The sequence below is a fragment of the Engystomops pustulosus genome, chromosome 9 (assembly GCF_040894005.1).
Source record: "Engystomops pustulosus chromosome 9, aEngPut4.maternal, whole genome shotgun sequence".
Lineage (NCBI taxonomy): Eukaryota > Metazoa > Chordata > Amphibia > Anura > Leptodactylidae > Engystomops > Engystomops pustulosus.
Genome location: NC_092419.1, coordinates 5,657,867 through 5,683,246, shown reverse-complemented (window position 1 = coordinate 5,683,246; position 25,380 = coordinate 5,657,867). Strand labels below are relative to the sequence as shown.

Genomic DNA, 25,380 nt, shown 5'->3' with positions numbered 1-25,380 from the left:
TTGTGCCTGCGCTCAGACCGCATCCGACTCGCTCATCACTGTCTAAGGCCACAGAATAAGAAGACGTCCCTTTCCAGTGGTTTTCATATTAGCTGTGAGATACATGCAGAGAAGTTTGTTGCTATAAAGTAACATTTTCTGTAATGGGAAATGTTATTCTTTACTATAGGACATTATCTGATGTGAATAGAAAGGCTTTTCCCACTGATATCCCTAAGATAGGTAGTAAATGTGTGATCTGGGGGGCCCCCAGTGGACATGAAAATGGGGGCCTCCCCTAAAATGCCGTTATCTAATCACTGCATATGACTAGGCTCTGGTTACAATATATTACACACATCCATAAAAGTTTTCCATTGATGAGTCTGTTTATAAATATTGTATAAATATCCATCCTAAAGATTACCCATAGATATGAGGAGCTACACAGGCGCCGCTGATCCCTTTCCACAAAAATTTGTAATCCTCTATATTTCAGTAATTACAATACAAGATCATACAGGGATCAACAAGATTCACAGAAATGCAAAGTCCTCTGACCCAACTTTACACAACCATAGTTATTTTTTAAAACTTTTGGCTGCCACAAGGGGGAGCTCATTGTACATGGATATGGGAAATGATAAAGATCTGTATGCAGAGGACTCCCCCTAGTGTTTGTTGCAGACACATGCAATAGATATGTATCAGAGTGTATATATGTACCCGGTCATTGATGTTGTGATTTAATGATCATAATTGACCTCTAATCCGCTTATCAGTAGTATATAGACTATGTATGACCATATATATATATATATGTATATATATATCTTAGTATATATACATCCATATATGACCCCACATTACATGTATCTCCCACGGTCTCCCGGGATGCAATAGATGTTATCACCTCTCTTCTCCTCCGACTCTTTCCTTGGGTTGTGTGGAGCTCGGGCCCCATGTCCTCCCTTTCTTCTTTGTTGAGGTGACCTCTTCCTTCTTCGGCACTGAGCTACGTCCCCAGGTTTTGCTGCCATCTACAGGGGTTACTAATAAAAAGGACACGTTTAAAGTAAGATGTTAGAAGACATGGATTAATATGTGTAAACTAGAGCCAAACCATGAACTTACATCGAATGGCACGCAGCCGTGGGATGATCAAGGGGCTTCCAGGAGGACTGTAACTGCTCGACCCCTGACCTTTGCACTTGTCTAGAGTTGGCGAGGCTTGTACAGTGATCTTGTGTTCAAAACCTATGGATGATAAAAATGTAGTAAGGTACATGATGATTTAGGTGTATTGTACTGAGTGGAGGTGGAAAAATGTGCCTGCAGAGTGCTGGAGGATGTGCCTGCAGAGTGCTGGAGAGTACAGGAGGATGTGCCTGCAGAGTGCAGGAGGGTACAGGAGGATGTGCCTGCAGAGTGCCGGAGGGTACAGGAGGATGTGCCTGCAGAGTGCTGGAGGGTACAGGAGGATGTGTCTGCAGAGTGCTGGAGAGTACAGGAGGATGTGCCTGCAGAGTGCTGGAGGGTACAGGAGGATGTGCCTGCAGAGTGCCGGAGGGTACAGGAGGATGTGCCTGCAGAGTGCTGGAGGGTACAGGAGGATGTGCCTGCAGAGTGCTGGAGGGTACAGGAGGATGTGCCTGCAGAGTGCTGGAGAGTACAGGAGGATGTGGCTGCAGAGTGCTGGAGAGTACAGGAGGATGTGTCTGCAGAGTGCTGGAGAGTACAGGAGGATGTGGCTGCAGAGTGCTGGAGAGTACAGGAGGATGTGCCTGCAGAGTGCTGGAGGGTACAGTAGGATGTGCCTGCAGAGTGCCGGAGGGTACAGGAGGATGTGCCTGCAGAGTGCTGGAGGGTACAGGAGGATGTGCCTGCAGAGTGCTGGAGGGTACAGGAGGATGTGCCTGCAGAGTGCAGGAGGGTACAGGAGGATGTGCCTGCAGAGTGCCGGAGGGTACAGGAGGATGTGCCTGCAGAGTGCTGGAGAGTACAGGAGGATGTGCCTGCAGAGTGCTGGAGAGTACAGGAGGATGTGCCTGCAAAGAGCTGGAGGGTACAGGAGGATGTGCCTGCAGAGTGCTGGAGAGTACAGGAGGATGTGCCTGCAGAGTGCTGGAGAGTACAGGAGGATGTGTCTGCAGAGTGCTGGAGGGTACAGGAGGATGTGCCTGCAGAGTGCCGGGGGGTACAGGAGGATGTGCCTGCAGAGTGCCGGAGAGTACAGGAGGATGTGCCTGCAGAGTGCTGGAGAGTACAGGAGGATGTGCCTGCAGAGTGCCGGAGGGTACAGGAGGATGTGCCTGCAGAGTGCTGGAGAGTACAGGAGGATGTGCCTGCAGAGTGCTGGAGGGTACAGGAGGATGTGCCTGCAGAGTGCTGGAGGGTACAGGAGGATGTGTCTGCAGAGTGCTGGAGAGTACAGGAGGATGTGGCTGCAGAGTGCTGGAGAGTGCAGGAGGATGTGCCTGCAGAGTGCTGGAGAGTACAGGAGGATGTGCCTGCAGAGTGCCGGAGAGTACAGGAGGATGTGCCTGCAGAGTGCTGGAGGGTACAGGAGGATGTGCCTGCAGAGTGCTGGAGAGTACAGGAGGATGTGCCTGCAGAGTGCTGGGGGGTACAGGAGGATGTGCCTGCAGAGTGCTGGAGAGTACAGGAGGATGTGCCTGCAGAGTGCTGGAGAGTACAGGAGGATGTGCCTGCAGAGTGCTGGAGAGTACAGGAGGATGTGCCTGCAGAGTGCTGGAGAGTACAGGAGGATGTGCCTGCAGAGTGCTGGAGAGTACAGGAGGATGTGCCTGCAGAGTGCTGGAGAGTACAGGAGGATGTGCCTGCAGAGTGCTGGAGGGTACAGGAGGATGTGCCTGCAGAGTGCTGGAGGGTACAGGAGGATGTGTCTGCAGAGTGCTGGAGAGTACAGGAGGATGTGCCTGCAGAGTGCTGGAGGGTACAGGAGGATGTGCCTGCAGAGTGCTGGAGAGTACAGGAGGATGTGCCTGCAGAGTGCTGGAGGGTACAGGAGGATGTGCCTGCAGAGTGCCGGAGGGTACAGGAGGATGTGCCTGCAGAGTGCTGGAGGGTACAGGAGGATGTGCCTGCAGAGTGCCGGAGGGTACAGGAGGATGTGCCTGCAGAGTGCCGGAGGGTACAGGAGGATGTGCCTGCAGAGTGCCGGAGGGTACAGGAGGATGTGCCTGCAGAGTGCTGGAGAGTACAGGAGGATGTGCCTGCAGAGTGCTGGAGAGTACAGGAGGATGTGCCTGCAGAGTGCTGGAGAGTACAGGAGGATGTGCCTGCAGAGTGCTGGAGAGTACAGGAGGATGTGCCTGCAAAGAGCTGGAGGGTACAGGAGGATGTGCCTGCAGAGTGCTGGAGAGTACAGGAGGATGTGCCTGCAGAGTGCTGGAGAGTACAGGAGGATGTGTCTGCAGAGTGCTGGAGGGTACAGGAGGATGTGCCTGCAGAGTGCCGGGGGGTACAGGAGGATGTGCCTGCAGAGTGCCGGAGAGTACAGGAGGATGTGCCTGCAGAGTGCTGGAGAGTACAGGAGGATGTGCCTGCAGAGTGCTGGAGAGTACAGGAGGATGTGCCTGCAGAGTGCTGGAGGGTACAGGAGGATGTGCCTGCAGAGTGCTGGAGGGTACAGGAGGATGTGTCTGCAGAGTGCTGGAGAGTACAGGAGGATGTGGCTGCAGAGTGCTGGAGAGTGCAGGAGGATGTGCCTGCAGAGTGCTGGAGAGTACAGGAGGATGTGCCTGCAGAGTGCCGGAGAGTACAGGAGGATGTGCCTGCAGAGTGCTGGAGGGTACAGGAGGATGTGCCTGCAGAGTGCTGGAGAGTACAGGAGGATGTGCCTGCAGAGTGCTGGAGGGTACAGGAGGATGTGCCTGCAGAGTGCTGGAGAGTACAGGATGATGTGCCTGCAGAGTGCTGGAGGGTACAGGAGGATGTGCCTGCAGAGTGCTGGAGAGTACAGGAGGATGTGCCTGCAGAGTGCTGGAAAGTACAGGAGGATGTGCCTGCAGAGTGCTGGAGAGTACAGGAGGATGTGCCTGCAGAGTGCTGGAAAGTACAGGAGGATGTGCCTGCAGAGTGCTGGAGAGTACAGGAGGATGTGCCTGCAGGGTGCTGGAGAGTACAGGAGGATGTGCCTGCAGAGTGCTGGGGGGTACAGGAGGATGTGCCTGCAGAGTGCTGGAGAGTACAGGAGGATGTGCCTGCAGAGTGCTGGAGAGTACAGGAGGATGTGCCTGCAGAGTGCTGGAAAGTACAGGAGGATGTGCCTGCAGAGTGCTGGAGAGTACAGGAGGATGTGCCTGCAGAGTGCTGGAGAGTACAGGAGGATGTGGCTGCAGAGTGCTGGAGAGTACAGGAGGATGTGCCTGCAGGGTGCTGGAGAGTACAGGAGGATGTGCCTGCAGAGTGCTGGGGGGTACAGGAGGATGTGCCTGCAGAGTGCTGGAGAGTACAGGAGGATGTGCCTGCAGAGTGCTGGAGAGTACAGGAGGATGTGCCTGCAGAGTGCTGGAGAGTACAGGAGGATGTGCCTGCAGAGTGCTGGAGAGTACAGGAGGATGTGCCTGCAGAGTGCTGGAGGGTACAGGAGGATGTGGCTGCAGAGTGCTGGAGAGTACAGGAGGATGTGCCTGCAGAGTGCTGGAGGGTACAGGAGGATGTGGCTGCAGAGTGCTGGAGAGTACAGGAGGATGTGCCTGCAGAGTGCCGGAGGGTACAGGAGGATGTGGCTGCAGAGTGCTGGAGAGTACAGGAGGATGTGTCTGCAGAGTGCTGGAGAGTACAGGAGGATGTGGCTGCAGAGTGCTGGAGAGTACAGGAGGATGTGCCTGCAGAGTGCAGGAGGGTACAGGAGGATGTGCCTGCAGAGTGCAGGAGGGTACAGGAGGATGTGCCTGCAGAGTGCAGGAGGGTACAGGAGGATGTGCCTGCAGAGTGCTGGAGAGTACAGGAGGATGTGCCTGCAGAGTGCTGGGGGGTACAGAAGGATGTGCCTGCAGAGTGCTGGAGAGTACAGGAGGATGTGCCTGCAGAGTGCTGGAGGGTACAGAAGGATGTGCCTGCAGAGTGCTGGAGAGTACAGGAGGATGTGCCTGCAGAGTGCTGGAGAGTACAGGAGGATGTGCCTGCAGAGTGCTGGAGGGTACAGGAGGATGTGCCTGCAGAGTGCCGGAGGGTACAGGAGGATGTGCCTGCAGAGTGCAGGAGGGTACAGGAGGATGTGCCTGCAGAGTGCAGGAGGGTACAGGAGGATGTGCCTGCAGAGTGCTGGAGAGTACAGGAGGATGTGCCTGCAGAGTGCTGGGGGGTACAGAAGGATGTGCCTGCAGAGTGCTGGAGAGTACAGGAGGATGTGCCTGCAGAGTGCTGGAGGGTACAGGAGGATGTGTCTGCAGAGTGCTGGAGAGTACAGGAGGATGTGCCTGCAGAGTGCTGGAGGGTACAGGAGGATGTGACTGCAGAGTGCTGGAGAGTACAGGAGGATGTGCCTGCAGAGTGCTGAGGGTATATGAGGATATAGTGCTGGAGGGTACAGTAGGATGGGCAGTGTCCTCAAATCTCCTCTACCTGAGGGTAAGCTGATGCGATTTCCATCTTTATGCTTCAGCCGACTTTTCTTAAAGTTCCCCTTGCGTTTTTTCACCTTGGGCTTCTCCTGATACATCTGGTACATGATAATGTTCAGCTCCCGCTCTACAATGTCAATCTCCCGCTCTACCAGTTCTTGTTCCCTTCTGCGGAGCATCTCCTCCAGGTTCCTCTGCTCCTCTGCCGCTCGCACCAGCTCCTCCTCCCGACTACGCAGCTCCTAACGCAAAGCAAATATATATAAACATAGGTGTAAAGGCACTGCCTCCCCGTCCCCCAGACCAAAAAAATTATTTATAAAGCAGAACAATCGGGGAGGGGGTAGTAAATAAATACACTACAAGCCCTGACATAAAGTCATTGAAGCTACTGCCAACCACACCAATTGTCGGGATCACATAGCGGCTTTATCCATATCTGTTCCACAGTTCTGTGTGGAGTTCTGTGACTTCCTAAATTGTCTCCAATTGTTGGTGTAACTGCTGCCATTTTTACTTTACTGCGATTCTACAAAAATTTTAAAATTTTGCAAAAAAAAATTGCACTTTAAAGAAAAATTATTAGGAAAATCTGGTAAAATTCTGGATGGATTAAATCAAACTTTCCCCATAACAAAGGATTAGCTGAACATTAAAGGAATCTTTCTCCACGCCCCGTGACATCTGGAGGACCATGAATGGGGACTAGGAAGTGCAGAACAATGGGGTTCGCCATGGAAACTAATCAGATATTTGCTTTGATTTTCTGACTGTCTTGCAATTATTTTTCTTGTACATGATGTCCTCCATATTTACTGTGCAAACACAATGCATTAGACTCGCTAAGTAAACATCAGCGTTCTTACTTCATTAACTTCAGGCTTAGGAGGAGGCGATTCATCAACAAGAAAATGAAATGCTCTCTCTTTCTCATCAGACATCAGATTTTTTTGTGTCTGGTGATATTCTCGAGAACCTGAAGGCGCGTCTGACCTCTAGGATGTCCCCTTGGAATTGTCTATCAGTATCGGATTTGCTCTGGAGAATAGCTTCATCTCCATATATAGTGAAATCTCCATGAGGCCACCATCTAGTATTGTCAAGGTGACCTTCCATGGGGTGGTCTTCTCAACCAGAATGGGTGCATCATAGTCACAATGTCCTTGATGGGAAAATTAAAGCATTCAACATTGCCCCAGGGGCAACTAATCGAGAGGGCCGACTTTTGGAATAGGTTTTCACATCCCTCTCATTTTTAAGGCAAGGATGGCATCTAACAATTCTGGACAGGCCCTACAAGTGTAGACTGTTGTCAAGTATTTTCAGTTTGTATAATAAATGGTGGAACCAGAAAGCATAATGGGGGTCATTTACTAAGGGCCCGAATCGTGTTTTTACGGCGGGTTACCCAAATTTTTCCATTTTGCGGCAATTTTGCCAGAATTGCCCCAGGTTTTTGGCGCACGCGATTGGATTGTGGTGCATCGGCGCTGGCATGCACGCAACGGAAATCAGGGGTGTGGCCGAAGGAAAACCCGACGGATTCAGAAAAACCGCCGCATTTAAAAAAAAAAAAAAGTGTCGCTGGACACACGCTTACCTGCACCCAGACCGGCGGACTTCAGCGCAGCAGCGACATCTGGTGGACGTTGGAGGAACTGCTTTAGTGAATCGCCGGAAGACCCGAATCCACCGCAGAGAACGCGACGCTGGATCGCGAATGGACCGGGTAAGTAAATCTGCCCCAATATGGCAACTAAATTTCCATGAATTTGCCATAAATACTGAAGTCATTTGAAACTTTTCTCATTTTTAGAATTAAATTGCTTGTCCGGCCGACCTCCAGAGAGGTCACCTCAGTAGGGATAAGACCCATCACAGCAAGGTTTTACCTTCTCTTTATTCCTGAGCTCATCAAACATCTGCTGAATCTCCATTCTCCAGTCTTCTTGTAAGGAATGGAAGGATTCGAGGGGCATCTGGAACATGGCCGAATGCTCAATGGCCGTCAGTTGCTCCAAGATGGTGCAGAACGTAGGGCGACTATGAGGGTCTGGGTTCCAGCAAGCTGAAATCATAATAATAGGAGTTAAGACAGTGGAACAATTCAAGGGTCCTGCCCACAAGATCGATAACTTTATACTGGATTTCATGAATCTAAATGTCAAAAAGACTGGATATTGATGCTCGAGAGAATTTTGCCTCAAAGTTTGAGGATTTAGAGTATAAGAAGTACAACAGGTGAAACGACTATACCAGTGGTGGCGAACCTATGGCACAGGTGCCAGAGGTGGCACTCAAAGCCCTTTCTGTGGGCACACAGGTCTTTACCCCAGCACAGAGTTTGCCAGACAGGACTCAAGGCTTCCTCCTGTGGTCCAATACAGCCCAGGACGTGCCATGCTCAGCGCTATTTGGCTGCCAGGACTACAGGAGGAGCATGAAGGTGTGGATAGAGATGGATTGTCATTGGTGCTCCTGCTCTGGGTCCCCTGATCCTTCCTCTTCAGGGGACCCTGAAACGAAGCTACAATCCAAATATCTATATCTCCTTATTATTGTATCATTGTGTCCTCAGGATGCAAATACGATTGAAACCTTTGATCCAGCAGGGATCAATAAGTTCCAGCTTAAATTGTCATGTTGGCACTTTGCGACATATAAGTGGGTTTTGGTTGTAGTTTGGGCACTCTTTCTCTAGAAGATTTGCCATCACTGGACTATACCATACCAAGACAAGGAGCCTTCTATGGTGGACCTACCAAAAAACGAACAATCTCATTACCTTCTAGTATCCTAACAAAGGGATCCGGACACGTTGATGGGATTGGGAGAGTCAGTTTGTTCATTGCAACTCCATAGGCAACAGCTAGAGCATCAATTTCTCGATAAGGCACCTCTCCAGTAAGCAGCTCCCACAGAAGAACCCCAAAACTGCAAGACAGAATGGAAGTTGGATTGTGACTGTTCATATAACAGAGGGAAAAGCAGAGCTGAACTCTAACCGATGTGCTGAAAACAAGGACATCAGAATTTCTAAGTGGGGCGTTTGGTGAATGGAAGTGATAATCTATAACAATGAGATTATGGTCTGGGAAATGTTTAGCCAGACACATCCAGTAGACTTTACCTCCACACATCGCTGCTCTTGGAAAACAGAGAGAGACGGATAACTTCCGGAGCCATCCAGGCATAGGTGCCCGCCGCACTCATCTTTGTCGTCTTCTGCCACTCCCTGGCCAGACCAAAGTCTGTGATCTTCAAGGTTTTGTTAAATAAGTCGTTGTTCTCAATTTTCTCAAGTATTAAGACTGTGGGGAGAAGAGACAGAACGCAGGTTTATTAGAACAGGATGTTGTTTTGTAAAATTACCTTGTTAGCTTCACTGAATCCACAAATTTTACTTTGGAAAACCCAGATTAGTCAAGGAGGTGGGGGAGCTCTGGCATATAGTAAAGCTACCCCTCCTACTTCCTGTCCCAACCCGGCCCACTCCCCAGTGACTCAAGCACCTTTTCTGCCGAGATATCGCCCACAATATATGAGCTAGGTGCTGGCCCTGCGCATCCCTGGCTAGCTTCACAGGAGCACTGTGCTGGCCCTGCGTATCCCTGGCTAGCTTCACAGGAGCACTGTGCTGGCCCTGCGTATCCCTGGCTAGCTTCACAGGAGCACTGTGCTGGCCCTGCGCATCCCTGGCTAGCTTCACAGGAGCACTGTGCTGGCCCTGCATATCCCTGGCTAGCTTCACAGGAGCACTGTGCTGGCCCTGCACATCCCTGGCTAGCCTCACAGGAGCACTTTGCTGGCCCTGCGCATCCCTGGCTAGCTTCACGGGAGCACTGTGCTGGCCCTGCGCATCCCTGGCTAGCCTCACAGGAGTACTGTGCTGGCCCTGCGCATCCCTGGCTAGCTTCACAGGAGCACTGTGCTGGCCCTGCACATCCCTGGCTAGCTTCACAGGAGCACTGTGCTGGCCCTGCGCATCCCTGGCTAGCTTCACAGGAGCACTGTGCTGGCCCTGCACATCCCTGGCTAGCTTCACGGGAGCACTGTGCTGGCCCTGCGCATCCCTGGCTAGCTTCACAGGAGCACTGTGCTGGCCCTGCGCATCCCTGGCTAGCTTCACAGGAGCACTGTGCTGGCCCTGCTCATCCCTGGCTAGCCTCACAGGAGCACTGTGCTGGCCCTGCACATCCCTGGCTAGCTTCACAGGAGCACTGTGCTGGCCCTGCGCATCCCTGGCTAGCTTCACAGGAGCACTGTGCTGGCCCTGCGCATCCCTGGCTAGCTTCACAGGAGCACTGTGCTGGCCCTGCACATCCCTGGCTAGCTTCACAGGAGCACTGTGCTGGCCCTGCGCATCCCTGGCTAGCTTCACAGGAGCACTGTGCTGGCCCTGCACATCCCTGGATAGCCTCACATGAGCACTGTGCTGGCCCTGCGCATCCCTGGCTAGCCTCACAGGAGCACTGTGCTGGCCCTGCACATCCCTGGCTAGCCTCACAGGAGCACTGTGCTGGCCCTGCACATCCCTGGCTAGCTTCACAGGAGCACTGTGCTGGCCCTGCACATCCCTGGATAGCCTCACATGAGCACTGTGCTGGCCCTGCGCATCCCTGGCTAGCCTCACAGGAGCACTGTGCTGGCCCTGCACATCCCTGGCTAGCCTCACAGGAGCACTGTGCTGGCCCTGCGCATCCCTGGCTAGCCTCACAGGAGCACTGTGCTGGCCCTGCGCATCCCTGGCTAGCCTCACAGGAGCACTGTGCTGGCCCTGCGCATCCCTGGCTAGCCTCACATGAGCACTGTGCTGGCCCTGCGCATCCCTGGCTAGCTTCACAGGAGCACTGTGCTGGCCCTGCACATCCCTGGCTAGCCTCACAGGAGCACTTTGCTGGCCCTGCGCATCCCTGGCTAGCCTCACAGGAGCACTGTGCTGGCCCTGCACATCCCTGGCTAGCCTCACAGGAGCACTGTGCTGGCCCTGCACATCCCTGGCTAGCCTCACAGGAGCACTGTGCTGGCCCTGCGCATCCCTGGCTAGCCTCACAGGAGCACTGTGCTGGCCCTGCACATCCCTGGCTAGCCTCACAGGAGCACCATGCTAGCCCTGCGCATCCCTGGCTAGCTTCACAGGAGCACCATGCTAGCAAGGCTACTATGCACATTGCAGAGGCGCTCCTCAGTTAGCTTAACATGCAGCGTACTGTAATGGCGCATGCGTGGGGAGCCTGTGAAGCAGGGAAGGGCAGGACCGGCACCTAGTTCACAGCTCATGCATGATATCTCGGGAGAATAGGAGGGCGACAAGGCTGGGAGAGGTAGACGGGTTAGCAGCATCAGGTAGCAGGACTACATTACGGAGCTGCCCGGCCTCCATGACTGGATGGATAAATAAAAGTCTAAATGTGGCTCCACTTCCATGGATAGAGCCATCGGTGGGACATGTATAAAGTCATCTTAAAGGTAGTGTGCGTGGTCTGTGGGGGAAGCGGCTGGTGACAGGTTCCCTTTAAATAACAGACACTACAAGGCCTGAAGGAGACAATCTCCTATGAAATCGGGGGTTAACTTTTTGGATTAACTCATAGATATAGAGGAGGAAGAAGAACAACGGAAGTTGAAATGAGACATCATGGGATGAATAGTAACTCTGTAATATCGTACTCGCAATAAGTTACTTTTTTCATCATCTACTGAGTTTTAGGAAAAAAAATTCTGGAAAACCGGGCAACGATGGACAAATAGAGGTCTGTGGAGTCCATGGGACATACAGGGGCAGATTTACTTACCCGGTCCGTTCGCGATCCAGCGGCGCGTTCTCTGCGCTGGATTCGGGTCCGGCCGGGATTCACTAAGGTAGTTCCTCCGCCGTCCACCAGGTGGCGCTGCTGCGCTGAAGTTCCCCGGAGGCGCGCTGGAATGCCCTGAAATTCACCGGCCTATACCTGGTGAAGGTAAGTGTAATTTTCGCGACACATTTTTTGTCTTAAATGCAGCGGTTTTTCCGAATCCGTCGGGTTTTCGTTCAGCCACGCCCCCCGATTTCCGTCACGTGCATGCCAGCGCCGATGCGCCACAATCCGATCGCGTGCGCCAAAATCCCGGGCAATTCAGGGGAAATCGGCGCAAATCAGAAATATTCGGGTAACACGTCGGGAAAACGCGAATCGGGCCTTTAGTAAATGACCCCCACAATATGGATGTGACTTCCCAGCACCCTGGGTGCCCTTGGACTCCATACAAAGCACGAGACCATCTGAAACTAGTCCTGGACTCGTCCCCCTGGTGGTCCAAAGACTGAGGAGAACCCAAGGCCAGGTCTATGCCGAGTGTTTTGTGCGTTTGCGGTTTATTCGTTTTCCTCTGACATGTTACATCGTGGCAACAACAAGGAGAACATTCCTGTTAATTATTTGTGAAATCCTAAATGATCCGTGACAACAGAATCCTTCCCCTACATGGTGCATTCTGGGTAGTCATATGCAAATCACATGGTTTTCTATGTCGGATTAAACCCTGGGGTCTCGTCAGTAAGGAAGGGACATGTGATGGTTTCTCTAGTCTCCTGTCACTTCTCCAGGTGGTTCTTGGCCCGGGATTTTCTGCTATTATCACACACCCGGAGCGGCGCACGGCGCATGTTTTGGCGCTGTAGCGGTGTAAACGTTTTAGGGCATCTTGTTTATGCCTCAGGGCCGGATTATAGGGGGGCACACGGGGCGTGTGCCCCGGGTCCCCCACCAACCTTAATTTAGCCCTGCACATCATTAAAAGTTCAGTCCACCTTTGTAACCCATTTACTCCTCTCTCTGACACCGGGACTGTGGAAATCTTCTTATATTTGTTATCCATGGGCTCTTTCCTTCAAAAATCAACTTTTAATCAAAATTTTGATAATCAGCTTTAGGGAAGAATGGCTTTAGGGAGAGTTACCATATCCCCTCTCTGCTCTGTCTTCACAGCCTGTTACTCTGTCCCCTTCCTCTGCCTGAAGTGGGAGGAGGGAAGGTCTCCTGCAGTGTAACAGCCTATGAAGTGGCAGCACATCAGGGCTCTTATCATGTCCCCAGATAATCTGCCTTTTTATTATTTTATTTTTTCCCTCCTGCTCTAAAAGCAAAAACGTAAGTAAAATCTTCTTGGTTTATCTTCATATAGACTCAAAAATTCAGTTCGAATTATTTAGAGGAAATCTACCATAAAAATCCATCATGCTAAACCAGCGGCTCTAACTCATAGATCCGGGCACTGTGACTGTTATCCATGGCCTCCTTCCTTCTAAAATCAACTTTTAAAATTATGCCAATGAGCCTGAAAGGCTCTGGGGGGCGTAATCTGAGCAACTCCGTGCTGTAGCATCACAGGCTGTTCCAATGTGCAGGAGCACTTCCCCCTCTCACTGTGTGAGATCACAGCAGGCAGAGCGTGGGGGGACGTGTTGGGAAAGCAGGGGGGGATTAGACAGTGTCACAGCCTGTGAAGTTGCAGCGTGGAGGGACTCTGGTAACACCTCCAGAGGATAATTTTAAAAGCTGATTTTAGAAGGAAGGATGCATGAATAACAAATGCAAAAAGAAGACTCCACAGTCATGGTGTCTGCATCTATCACTGGTTTATTACATTTGATTTTGAAGGTGGATTTAAAGAACGCCAGACCTTCTAGATAGACATAAAGAAAGCTGGGGAAGTTGTACAGGTGTTTGGGCGACAGATGACTTCTTTTATTAAAAACCAATAAATTGCTGCTTCTCTCCTAATGATTTTACCATTTTCCATAATGTGGACATCCAGCTTTTCTAATGGCTACCAAAAGCCACCACTAGAGGGGGCTCGAAAGCTGCCTGCATACACTTACACATTGATATCAATTAGAACATAAAATCCAGTTAGCCCCCTCTAGTGGCTGCCATTAGCAGCCAGAAATATTCATTTTATGGCCAATAACACACAGGATTCTTCATGACAGTCGTGTTAGTTGCTCCTTAGTGTGAACTAACGTGAGACTTTGTGTCATTTTTTACATTTTCTTTTTTAATTATCATTTTTCATTTAAAAGTAAAATGATAAACTACATCGCCAGGCGACACGCGGTAGCGTCACTTTTGCTTGTGTCATCCCTGACTTTTCCTGTGTCTCTTTGTAGGCCTCAAGTAACGTGGCCGCAGGTAACGTGGCCGCAGGTGCCTGCAGAGACCAGGAATACACGCACCGAGCTGCAATTCTCTGTCACTAGTCTCCGAGTCGAGCACAGAACATTTATGCAAAGAAATGGATGTGTATATACAAATGACGGGAAGCCCGGGCAGAGTTAACCCTTTCCATCCACAGATTCCACTTCTGTGGAGGTCGGACACTAATGAATGGAGCATTAAGATATTTATCTATTCACTCCAGAGAGGCTTCATTAGCAGACACAATAACGAGGGAATGGGGTTATGGCAGTGTAGAGGTTAATCCCGACACAGAGGAGAAAGTCAAACAGGTTTCAGGAGAGAGGAGTGTGTGAAAGGTCAGTGTGAACTGATACCGAGACTCCACAGGAGACACCTCTGCCTGTAACACTACAACGACACGGGCACCGCTACACCGGCACCACTACACCGGGCACCACTACACCGGGCACCACTACACCGGCACCACTACACTGTGACACGGGCACCACTACACCAGGCACCGCTACACAGGACTCCCCTCCGCCTGTAACACTACAACGACACGGGCACCACTACACTGGGGACCACTGCACCGGGGACCACTAAGCCTGGCACCACTACACCGAGCACCACTACACCGGGCACCACTACACCGTGACACGGGCAACACTACACCCGGCACCACTACACCGGGGACCACTACACCATGACACAGGCAACACTACACCGGCACCACTACACCGGCACCACTACACCATGACACAGGCAACACTACACCCGGCACCACTACACCGGCACCACTACACCGGCACCACTACACCATGACACAGGCAACACTACACCGGCACCACTACACCATGACATAGGCAACACTACACCGGCACCACTACACCATGACACAGGCAACACTACACCCGGCAACACTACACCGGCAACACTACACCGGGGACCACTACAACGACACGGGCACCACTACACCAGGCACCACTAAGCCTAGCACTACTACACTGGCACCACTACACCGGGCACCACTACACTGTAACACGGGCACCACTACACCCGGCACCACTACACAGGACACCCCTCCGCTTGTAACACTACAACAACACGGGCACCACTACACCTGGCGCCACTAAGCCTGGCACTACTACACCGGCACCACTGCACCCGGCACCACTACACAGGACACCCCTCTGCCTGTAAAACTACCACACCAAGACACGGGCACCACTACACCCGGCACCACTACACTGTGACACGGGCACCGCTACACCGGGCACCACTACACCGTGACACGGGCACCGCTACACCGGGCACCACTACACCACTACACTGTGACACGGGCACCACTACACCCGGCACCACTACACTGTGACACGGGCACCACTACACTGGGCACCACTACACAGGACACCCCTCCGCTTGTAACACTACAACAACACGGGCACCACTACACCTGGCGCCACTAAGCCTGGCACTACTACACCGGCACCACTGCACCCGGCACCACTACACAGGACACCCCTCTGCCTGTAAAACTACCACACCAAGACACGGGCACCACTACACCCAGCACCACTACACCACTACACTGTGACACGGGCACCGCTACACCGGGCACCACTACACCACTACACTGTGACACGGGCACCGCTACACCGGGCACCACTACACCACTACACTGTGACACGGGCACCACTACACCCGGCACCACTACACTGTGACACGGGCACCGCTACACCGGGCACCACTACACTGTGACACGGGCACCACTACATCCGGCACCACTACACTGTGACACGGGCACCACTACACTGGGCACCACTACACAGGACACCCCTCCGCTTGTAACACTACAACAACACGGGCACCACTACACCTGGCGCCACTAAGCCTGGCACTACTACACCGGCACCAGTGCACCCGGCACCACTACACAGGACACCCCTCTGCCTGTAAAACTACCACACCAAGACACGGGCACCACTACACCCGGCACCACTACACCACTACACTGTGACACGGGCACCGCTACACCGGGCACCACTACACTGTGACACGGGCACCGCTACACCGGGCACCACTACACCACTACACTGTGACACGGGCACCACTACACCCGGCACCACTACACTGTGACACGGGCACCACTACACTGGGCACCACTACACAGGACACCCCTCCCCCTGTAACACTACTACACTGTGACACGAGCACCACTACACCCGGCACCGCTACACCCGGCACCGCTACACCGTGCACCACTACACTGTGACATGGGCACCACTACACCGGCACCGATACCGCACAATGACATGACAAGGACGCAGAGAAAAATATTGCTACTAGGGAACCGCTGCACTAGGCCACTGCTCTACCTTAAAGGGGATGTGACGCGGCATCTTGTTAAGAGACAACACTAGGCTGGGAATAATCTAAAGTAGAATAGTATAAAGGTTATAACGTCATGTAAGCATCAAGATGCCAAAGCAGCGACCAATAAGAAAAATGTATAGAAATTATATTTTTGCGTCCCGTCCCTATGCCAAGCAGGAAGTGTTGTCATAGTGATACAGGAAGAGGAGGAGCTGCAGACTTTCACCTCTGGTGTCACTGAAAAAAAAGGAAAATCCCCAGACCCCTGCACTGCAGTCACTACTAATCCACTGAATAATACATGGAGCGGGGTCTGACTCATTTCATCTTATGCATAGAATTCAAACTATCTGCTTAGACTGGACTGTTCCTTTAAGATCAAAGGTAAGTAGGGGGGGGGGCTATATATTTTGTTTTCTCTTTCCAGACACCAGGCTCCAAATCTGAAGCTCCTCCCTTTCCTGTCTCCCTATGACTACACTTCCTGCTTTGAATTGGAACGAGATACAAAAATGTAAATTTCTATAAATGTTTTTTTTGTTGGTTGCTACTTCGGCATCTCAGTGCTTAAACGACAACCTATATATTATTATACTGTACATGATTCCTCGCCATAGATGCTGTTTTGTAACCCCTTAGTGACCACCCATACGGCTTCCTCCGTCGGTCACTAAGAGGCCTTAGGCTAAGCCGACGGGTTTTTCCTCCGGCCCAGCCCAAGTTCTGCACAGGTCCACCTTACAGGGAAGGACAGTGACCCTGCTCTAACAGTCCGGATCGGAATCAGTTCAGATCCCGAATGTTAACCCCTTTGATCCCGTGGTGAATGCTGTGACTCTGGGATTTAGGTACCTCCTGAGGGAGGGGGCTCCCTCCTCCTACTTTTGATGGACAGCCGAAGAAGAGAAATTCTTTTATTTTTTTGGCTTTGACTGGAGTGTTCCTTTAAATTGGCAAAGTATTCTGAGGACAACCCATTATCCGAGCCATTCCTGGCCAGCCCCTTTAACCGTGTATATAATGAAGTAAGGGAGGCTGTGGAGCAAAATCGTAGTATATGACTAGAACATGGAAGGAATAAACTGCCCAGTAAGAGCGAATGAACACGAATGTATGGCTGCCCCGGTACAGCCTGTCATACGCCCGGCGCGCTGGAGAGGTGGAGGGTGACCCATAGAGACGCACCACGTGTCCTATCTTTTCCCCGTGAATGGAGCGGTATGGTGACACAGCGCAGCTCACCCCCGCCCCTCTGCATAGGAGTATACAGCGCACAGTGCGGTATCACATAGAAGGATAGGCTACGGAACGGTACAGTGCCGCACGGTGCCGTGAGCCCATAGAAGTGTATGGGGGACGTATATCGGCCGTATATATGTCCCCTATACATTCGTGTAAATGCAGCCTAATACTGTAGATTTTATTCCACCAATACAAACAAAAGCAGACCTTACCAGATATAACTGGACTGTATTATAGAGGTAGTTACTGTATATAGCTGCTGTATCTAAGCTGCAATTTTAGACATGTCCTTTTAGGCAGCAGAGCCCTGGGTCCTATACTCGTGGTAATATGTGAGAAGTGGATACGTTTTTATTATAACGCCCTCCTGACTCTACATCATATGGGTCTATGTGGTGCTGTTCAGCTGCTGCTCGCATTAAACGTTGTTATATGGCAATTAAAAAAAAATTTGTAACTTTCTATACACATTAATACGTATGGAGACACAGTATCACATAATAACCCATGGGTGTCATGTTACGGACTCATACAATACAGAAGAAGTTGCTATACAGAGTCCATAGAGAAATGAGAACGAATGAAGTTACTAGAAGCTCCTAAGCAGAATTACACATCGGGATCCAAAGTGGAAGCCGCAGGATTTTATTAAAGTGAGGAAATTGCACAAGTCTCATTAGATGTGCGACAAAGCACCATATATACTCGAGTATAAGCCGACCCAAGTATAAGCCGAGGTCCCAATTTTACCACAAAAACCTTCGAAAACCTATTGACTCGAGTATAAGCCTAGGGTGGGAAATGCATTGGTCACAGCCTCCCCAGTATATAGCCTGCCGGAACCTGCCCCATAGTATATAACCAGCCCCTGCCCCCCAGTATATAGCCTGCCAGCTCCCTGCCCCAGTATATAGCCAGCACCTGCCCCCCAGTATATAGCCTGCCAGCCCCCTGCCCCAGTATATAGCCCGCCGGACCCTGCCCCATAGTATATAGCCAGCTCCTGCCCCCCAGTATATAGCCTGCCAGCTCCCTGCCCCAGTATATAGCCAGCACCTGCCCCCCAGTATATAGCCTGCCAGCCCATATCTCCCAGTATATAGCCTGCCAGCCCCCTGCCCCAGTATATAGCCAGCACCTGCCCCCCAGTATATAGCCTGCCAGCCCCCTGCCCCGGTATATAGCCCGCCGGTTGCCCGCCCCCTGCCCCATAGTATATAGCCCGCCCCCTGCCCCATAGTATATAGCCAGGACATGCCCCCCCCACGTATATAGCCTCCCAGCCCATATCCCCCAGTATATAGCCAGCCCCCTGCCCCAGTATATAGCCAGCACCTGCCCCCCCCCTGTATATAGCCTCCCAGCCCATATCCCCCAGTATATAGCCAGCCCCCTGCCCCAGTATATAGCCAGCCCCCTGCTCCAGTATATAGCCAGCAGCGGGGGAAGCCATAAAAGGTGAGTTTTGATATAGTTTTTTTACTCGAGTATAAGCCGAGTTTGGGTTTTCAGCACATTTTTTGTGCTGAAAAACTAGGCTTATACTCGAATATATATGGTAATAATAAAGTTGATAAAATTAAACAATAATGTGAAAAAGAAGACAAGTACTGATTGTTTTAGCACCACATGGGCCGCTGCCGGGTTCTTCCAGGCAGATTGTTTTGTGTATAGTCATAGCCAATTAATATTTAATTTTAGATAATTATTGAACCAGATTTTTTGAGAACACCATTACATAATGTCCTGTACATTCAAAAATAGATTTAATGCAATTATTGTGTAAATTATCAGATGGAAATGTTTTTCTATCCGACTTCATACACATAAGGACAGGACCTACTGGTCTATGGCGATTACTATCTCCCTGTGGCTCCTCCTCTGGCGGCTGATGGGTCCTAGAGCTAGTAATGTTGCAGGGGGAGCACCTGTGCCCCAATTGCCATTTAAAGGGCAATTATACAATTGTGTTATCAATAGCTGCCCCCAGAGTGATTTAGTGCACATTCCCACAAGAGAAGGTGCCTGAGCAATAAGGTTCCTAAGGATTCTAGTGTCTGGCAAAGGTGTCCACATCTATTTTGTCCATATACCTATGTTCAGCCCAACCCTGTGGAGCCTGTCCTGACCTCTGGCCAATGACCACATAGATTCTGCTCTGACCTCTACCCTGATACATTGTTACATTGATGCTCTGCCAGACCTGTCCATGGACTCGGTTTCTACTTGTTACTCCGCTGCTACACAATGTCCAGCGATCCTAGAGGTAGCGACTCTGTAGCTCCTCCTTGTACTAAATTCTATATCTCTAACCATGGGTTAAAGGGTGAGAACCCAGGAACTACTTGGGACCATTCCTTGGGTCAGATCCATTCAGCAGCCCAGTGGGTCGGTACCTGCTTCATTACAGTTCACCAAAGAAAAGAAAACTAATATTATCCAGTACAACAAAGGAAGAAGCTATTTCTGCCCCCTGAGGGTAAATCGTATAGGCCCCGTTACCGATGATTCTGTATTGGAGGTCAGAAGTTTCATGTTACACCTCGGAATTAGCCATGGAGTGCCTACATGGAGGCACTGGGGCTCCTATATGTAAAGTAGGTAAAGCTCTTATCCAATAATTTAATGGTATACCTCTAGGCAGGGCCGGCTCCAGGTCACAGTAGGCCCCTGGGTGATAGAGCCTCTGTGGGCCCCTATTGCAGTGAACTCAGGTGGTGACATTTAAAATTTAGAAACTAAAACAATCTCTGGTTCCCTAAAATATTCCCTAGTTTATCAAACCAAACCGCCCCCTCATGGTCATTTTATAAATTTTATATTACCCCTATGGATTAATTAGATACAGCCCCCCTCACCCCCATGGATTTCATAAATACAGCCATATGTGGGCCCCCCAGCAGCACTGGGCCCAGCACTCCCCCAGGTATGCCCAGTGCTGGCGCCGGCCCTGCCCCATCATTTCAATCATGAAGGCAGATATCTAACCTCTGGGACCCCCAGGGAGAGGTGCCCCGGAATAATCCAATACAGTATCTGATTCTGCATGTCCTCAGTCTGGTAACGGCCACTTGGCTGGGGCTTATTCCACACTATCGTTTCCTTCCCTCGGGTTTAAAAAGTAACAAATGGAGGTTTAACGTATCAGTTAAAAGTCCCTTTGACACAAATTTTCTGTTATCCGTTATGTTCCGTTTAGGCAGGGATCCGTTATCCATGTGTTTTTTGTATGGAAAAAATGATGGAGGCTGCGGGACTTTTCCTCCGTTTAAAAAAACCGCATGGAGAACAGATTCCTGCCAAACTGACCATAACGGATAACATAGACTTTACATTGATGTCAATGGGATTTTTCACTGATACGTTAAACCTTCTTATGGACCGGTGGTTCAGTGTCCTAAATCGCCCTGTATGAAGTCCCTCTGTGGTCGCTATTAAAGTAAAAAACGTTATACTTACCTTGGTGCGTTGCTCTGTGCGCCTGCTCAGTGAAGCGGTGTACTGCACTCTAGTTATGGCGCACGTGCAATGAAGCCGGGATGTAGCTCTCCGCTCCATTGAAGAACTGCGCAGGCTCGGGGTGCACAAGAGGTGGGTCGGATGCACCTCATCAAACTCATCTCTAGGTAAGTATTAAGTTCTTTTTTCTGAGCGCGAGCACTTAGAGACTTGGTAAAGGGTGATTTGGGACACTAAACCACCGATCCATAAGGACCTTTGAGTGGTTTAGTGTCCCAAATCGACCTGACGGGTCCTCTTTAAGTGAATGAAGTGGTGATCATACATGCACATTACTCAAATTACTTGTATCCCCCTAATTTGTGGCTAGGGGATACAAGTCATTTATGGAGCATCCCCTTTAAATACCTGAATGGTGAAAGTCATTGGTAAAAACCCGCTTTGGTTCTGTTCAGCTCATACACTTTAGTAATGTTATGAACTCTTCATCTTCTTAAAGTGATCATTCATTCAATAAATTGGAATTCTGGGTGTAGTAGGCAAGGTATAGGTGGAGCTGCTCCCAAGCCCCATGACCAGTATTATTAGTGGCCCATAGGTAAGGGGGCTTTGTCTCATATTTAGGATTGGGGCCCAGGAGCCTCAGGTGGCATTTTCTCCTAGACATGATGGAAGCCTGGGATAGGTGTTTAGCTTCGTGTCCATACAGACAGATATGAATACGTGGCCTTGTTCTTTACCAGTGAATGACAGCATGTTCTACATAGTGGGCCGAAGGCTACACCTGACCTTTAAATCATGACATTTACGAGGACATTTAAGGGCGAGGCAGATAAGAACCCCACAACATCCTCCACCCACATACAGCAATGGTCACGACCTCCTACACTTACTATTGCTGGACTTCAGGTCCCGGTGGATAATGGGTACGATGGCCTCGCTGTGAAGATACTTCATGCCTCGTGCGATCTGTACAGCCCAGTTGACGAGTACATGAGCCGGAACTTTCTTTCCCGCCAAGGCCCGATGTAATGGTCCACCTCTTGCATACTCCATGACCAAGCAGAGATGCGGGGGCGTCGTACATACTCCTTTCAGGGCGATGATGTTGGGGTGATGTAACATGCAAAACAGTTTGGCTTCCTGTCTGACATTTTCGGATGTTACGCTGATATCTTCATCTGGGTCATGTCTCACGGCCTTGACTGCTACCTCTTCTCCTCGCCATACACCTTTATACACCTTCCCAAAACCTCCCACCCCAATTATCTCCTCCAAATCCAGCTCCTCAAACTTTATCGGCAACGGATGAGGGAAATCTTTCGGAGCCGCCTTCCAGGTGGTATATTTGAGGTCACTGACCACATAGTTGCTCGGAAAGATGCCGACTTTGTCTCTAACTTTTCCGGTCCACCAACCTTCATCGCCAGAGACGGTCGAGTCCTTGGAGAGGATCTCCACTAGGTCACCCTTCCTTAATGTAAGTTCTTCTTCTGCTGTAGCCTCGTAATCAAAGACAGCAGTCCACAAAGGGTTGGAGCCCCCATAACCCTCAGTATCGTGCCACATTCCATTTTCCTTGGGGTTTTTAGAGTTTTGCCACAACATGGTCCCAGGTTTTGGAAAACCATCCATACCTATTGAGTCACAATAGGGAAGTTCTCATCTTAGTCCTTCCTAATCTTGTCCAATGTGCACATCTCCATAATAAAGAGATTTAAAGACGTCCAAGACCAGTTGTCCATCAAGTGGCCCTTGACTAAACCTGGGATGAACTCCATTCCTCATTTCTCCATTCATCTTCCATAAGACAACATTCTGTTGACCAACCGGTTTAGTAAAACGGCTTAGACCAAGGCAAATCTCTCGGCTACATCTGAAAATTCTGGTGAATTAGGGGACTGTGTAGAGTTTATAAATCCTGGAACTTCAAGCCTCGGAAAAGCTTCAAACAGGAACTGTGAGGGATTAAGAAAAGTTATAGGTTAAATCCTCAGTTAAACTATCAAAGACGTCTCCAAGCTGGTGCGGAACATCTTGCTTCTCTAGAATCCTCCCTGATCTCCCGTTTATAGAGGTCTGAAAGGGTTAAAACGGCGTCTGTGTTTATTTGATCTATAGAAATCCGATGCTGCTGTTTGACACTGACCGTCTACCTGTCACAGCGCATTGTCACGGGGATTAGGGTTACATTTTGTTACATACCAGCCGTGTATATAGGGAAGCCATGTAACAGACATACAATGTATCATATACATTACCAGGATACAGTGTATCACATTGGGATATGATCAGAACTGGATCCCAGATGTAATGTAGAATTAGTGGGGGGAGCCGGATCATATTATGGGAACAGACAGCTGTGGTCTATGATATAGAGAGCAGTCAGTGCCGGCTCACCTGACGGGATATTAGAGGCATAACCAGGAGAGTTCTCCGGCTCGGATATTATTCCAGCAATATATAATTCATAGGAGCCCGAAGGTTATGGAATATAATCCCCACGTATACAAAGCCCCAGATCACGTACCTCACTAGTCCACGTTTGGGGGTGCGCTTACCACGGGAAGATGATGCAGGAACCCCAAGCAGCCGGTAGATATAGACGTGTACAAATTCCCAGAATCTTTACATCATCTCCAGCATCATCACCACCATCATCCTGTGTCCTTCCCCCTATAACAAGGTGAAGAGGCGATCGTTCTCTCCCATCACCTGCAGGAATCCGGCTCCAGCCCCTCGCTCTGGGGTAATGGTTTCCATTCACCTTACACTGGCTGTCAGCTGTTCCAGGCACAGCAGATACACAGCCACCCCCTCACCTCCCTGCTCCTGCACCATTGCATTGTGGGAGTTGTAGTCTTTCACTGGTGCAAAGAGACAATTACAGAGTGTGACCAGCAGGTTGTGCCCTGCAATCCTGGAAATGTGTCACAATGTATGGAAGAGCCTATTGTCACAGCGTCATCTATATACAGGTTATACATAGGTTATATATCATCTATATACAGGTTATATATTATCTATATACAGGTTATATACCATCTATATACAGGTTATATACAGGTTATATACAGGTTAAATACAGGTTATATACAGGTTATATACAGGTTATATATTATCTATATACAGGTTATATACAGGTTATATATCATCTATATACAGGTTATATATCATCTATATACAGGTTACATACAGGTTATATATAGGATATATACAGGTGTTATATATAGGATATATACAGGTTATATATATAGGATATATACAGGTTATATATATATGATATATACAGGTTATATATATAGGATATATACAGGTTATATATAGGATATATACAGGTTATATATATATAGGATATATACAGGTTATATATATATAGGATATATACAGGTTATATATATATAGGATATATACAGGTTATATATATATAGGATATATACAGGTTATATATATATAGGATATATACAGGTTATATATATAGGATATATACAGGTTATATATAGGATATATACAGGTTATATACAGGTTATATTTCATCTATATACCATCTATATACAGGTTATATACCATCTATATACAGGTTATATATAGGATATATACAGGTTATATACCATCTTTTTACAGGTTATATACAGGTTATATATTATCTATATACAGGTTATATACCATCTATATACAGGTTATATATCATCTTTTTACAGGTTATATACAGGTTATATATCATCTATATACATGTTATTCTGCTATATATATGTAATAGAGAGAACAATACACGCCCTGTCATGTACAATGTGAACCTATGGAATTACCATATATAACGTTATATATAAATATAGAGAATCATTACATTGCAACAAACTGTTGAAATTGTAACATTGTATTAACCAGTTCCATATTTTGTCGGCTAGCGATCTGCTTTTTGCTGCTTTGCTTCCAGGAGAAATATGGAATTCTTATTTGTGTTGAATTTATTCAAATTAAATTTTTTTTTCTTAAACAAGCAAAACAGGTATAAGGGTATTACAAAAATACCCCGAAAAACACAAAACACAGGGAAGCTAGGGCTCACGGGACCGCCATAGATGGAGATCTTACTTCATATGTTTTTTGGGTCTGAATTTTTAATTTGAAACTACCGTATATACTCGATTATAAGCCGACCCAAGTATAAGCCAAGACCCCTATTTTTACCACAAAAACCGCGTAAAACCTATTGACTCGAGTATAAGCCGAGGGTGTGAAATGCATTGGTCACAGCCTCCCCATTATATAGCCTGCCAGACCCTGCCCCATAGCATAAAGCCAGCACCTGCCCCCCCAGTATATAGCCGGCCAGCCCATATTCCCCAGTATATAGCCACCCCCTTCCCCAGTATATAGCCACCCCCTTCCCCAGTATATAGCCAGCCCCCTGCCCTAGTATATAGCCAGCACCTGCCCCCCAGTATATAGCCAGCCCATATCCCCCAGTATATAGCCACCCCCTTCCCCAGTATATAGCCAGCCCCCTGCCCCAGTATATAGCCAGCACCTGCCCCCCAGTATATAGCCAGCCCATATCCCCCAGTATATAG

General features: G+C 49.5%; 1 protein-coding gene across 2 annotated transcripts in view; it reads right to left on the bottom strand.

The window, feature by feature from the left end:
• Positions 1-23,656, bottom strand: part of MAP3K10 (mitogen-activated protein kinase kinase kinase 10) — a 34,294-nt gene extending 10,638 nt beyond the window's left edge. Inside the window, exons 1-8 of one of the 2 annotated variants that reach the window (XM_072123153.1) lie at positions 23,337-23,656; positions 21,700-22,764; positions 8,701-8,881; positions 8,356-8,504; positions 7,463-7,638; positions 5,572-5,812; positions 1,114-1,236; positions 893-1,031 (exon numbers count right to left, since the gene is read on the bottom strand). In XM_072123153.1, coding sequence (XP_071979254.1) covers positions 893-1,031; positions 1,114-1,236; positions 5,572-5,812; positions 7,463-7,638; positions 8,356-8,504; positions 8,701-8,881; positions 21,700-22,441 — 1,751 coding nt within the window. In that variant the 5' untranslated portion in view covers positions 22,442-22,764; positions 23,337-23,656. The remainder of the gene's footprint in view (positions 1-892; positions 1,032-1,113; positions 1,237-5,571; positions 5,813-7,462; positions 7,639-8,355; positions 8,505-8,700; positions 8,882-21,699; positions 22,765-23,336) is intronic. The other variant, XM_072123154.1, reaches the window with a different exon arrangement.
• Positions 23,657-25,380: the final 1,724 nt, after the last annotated feature.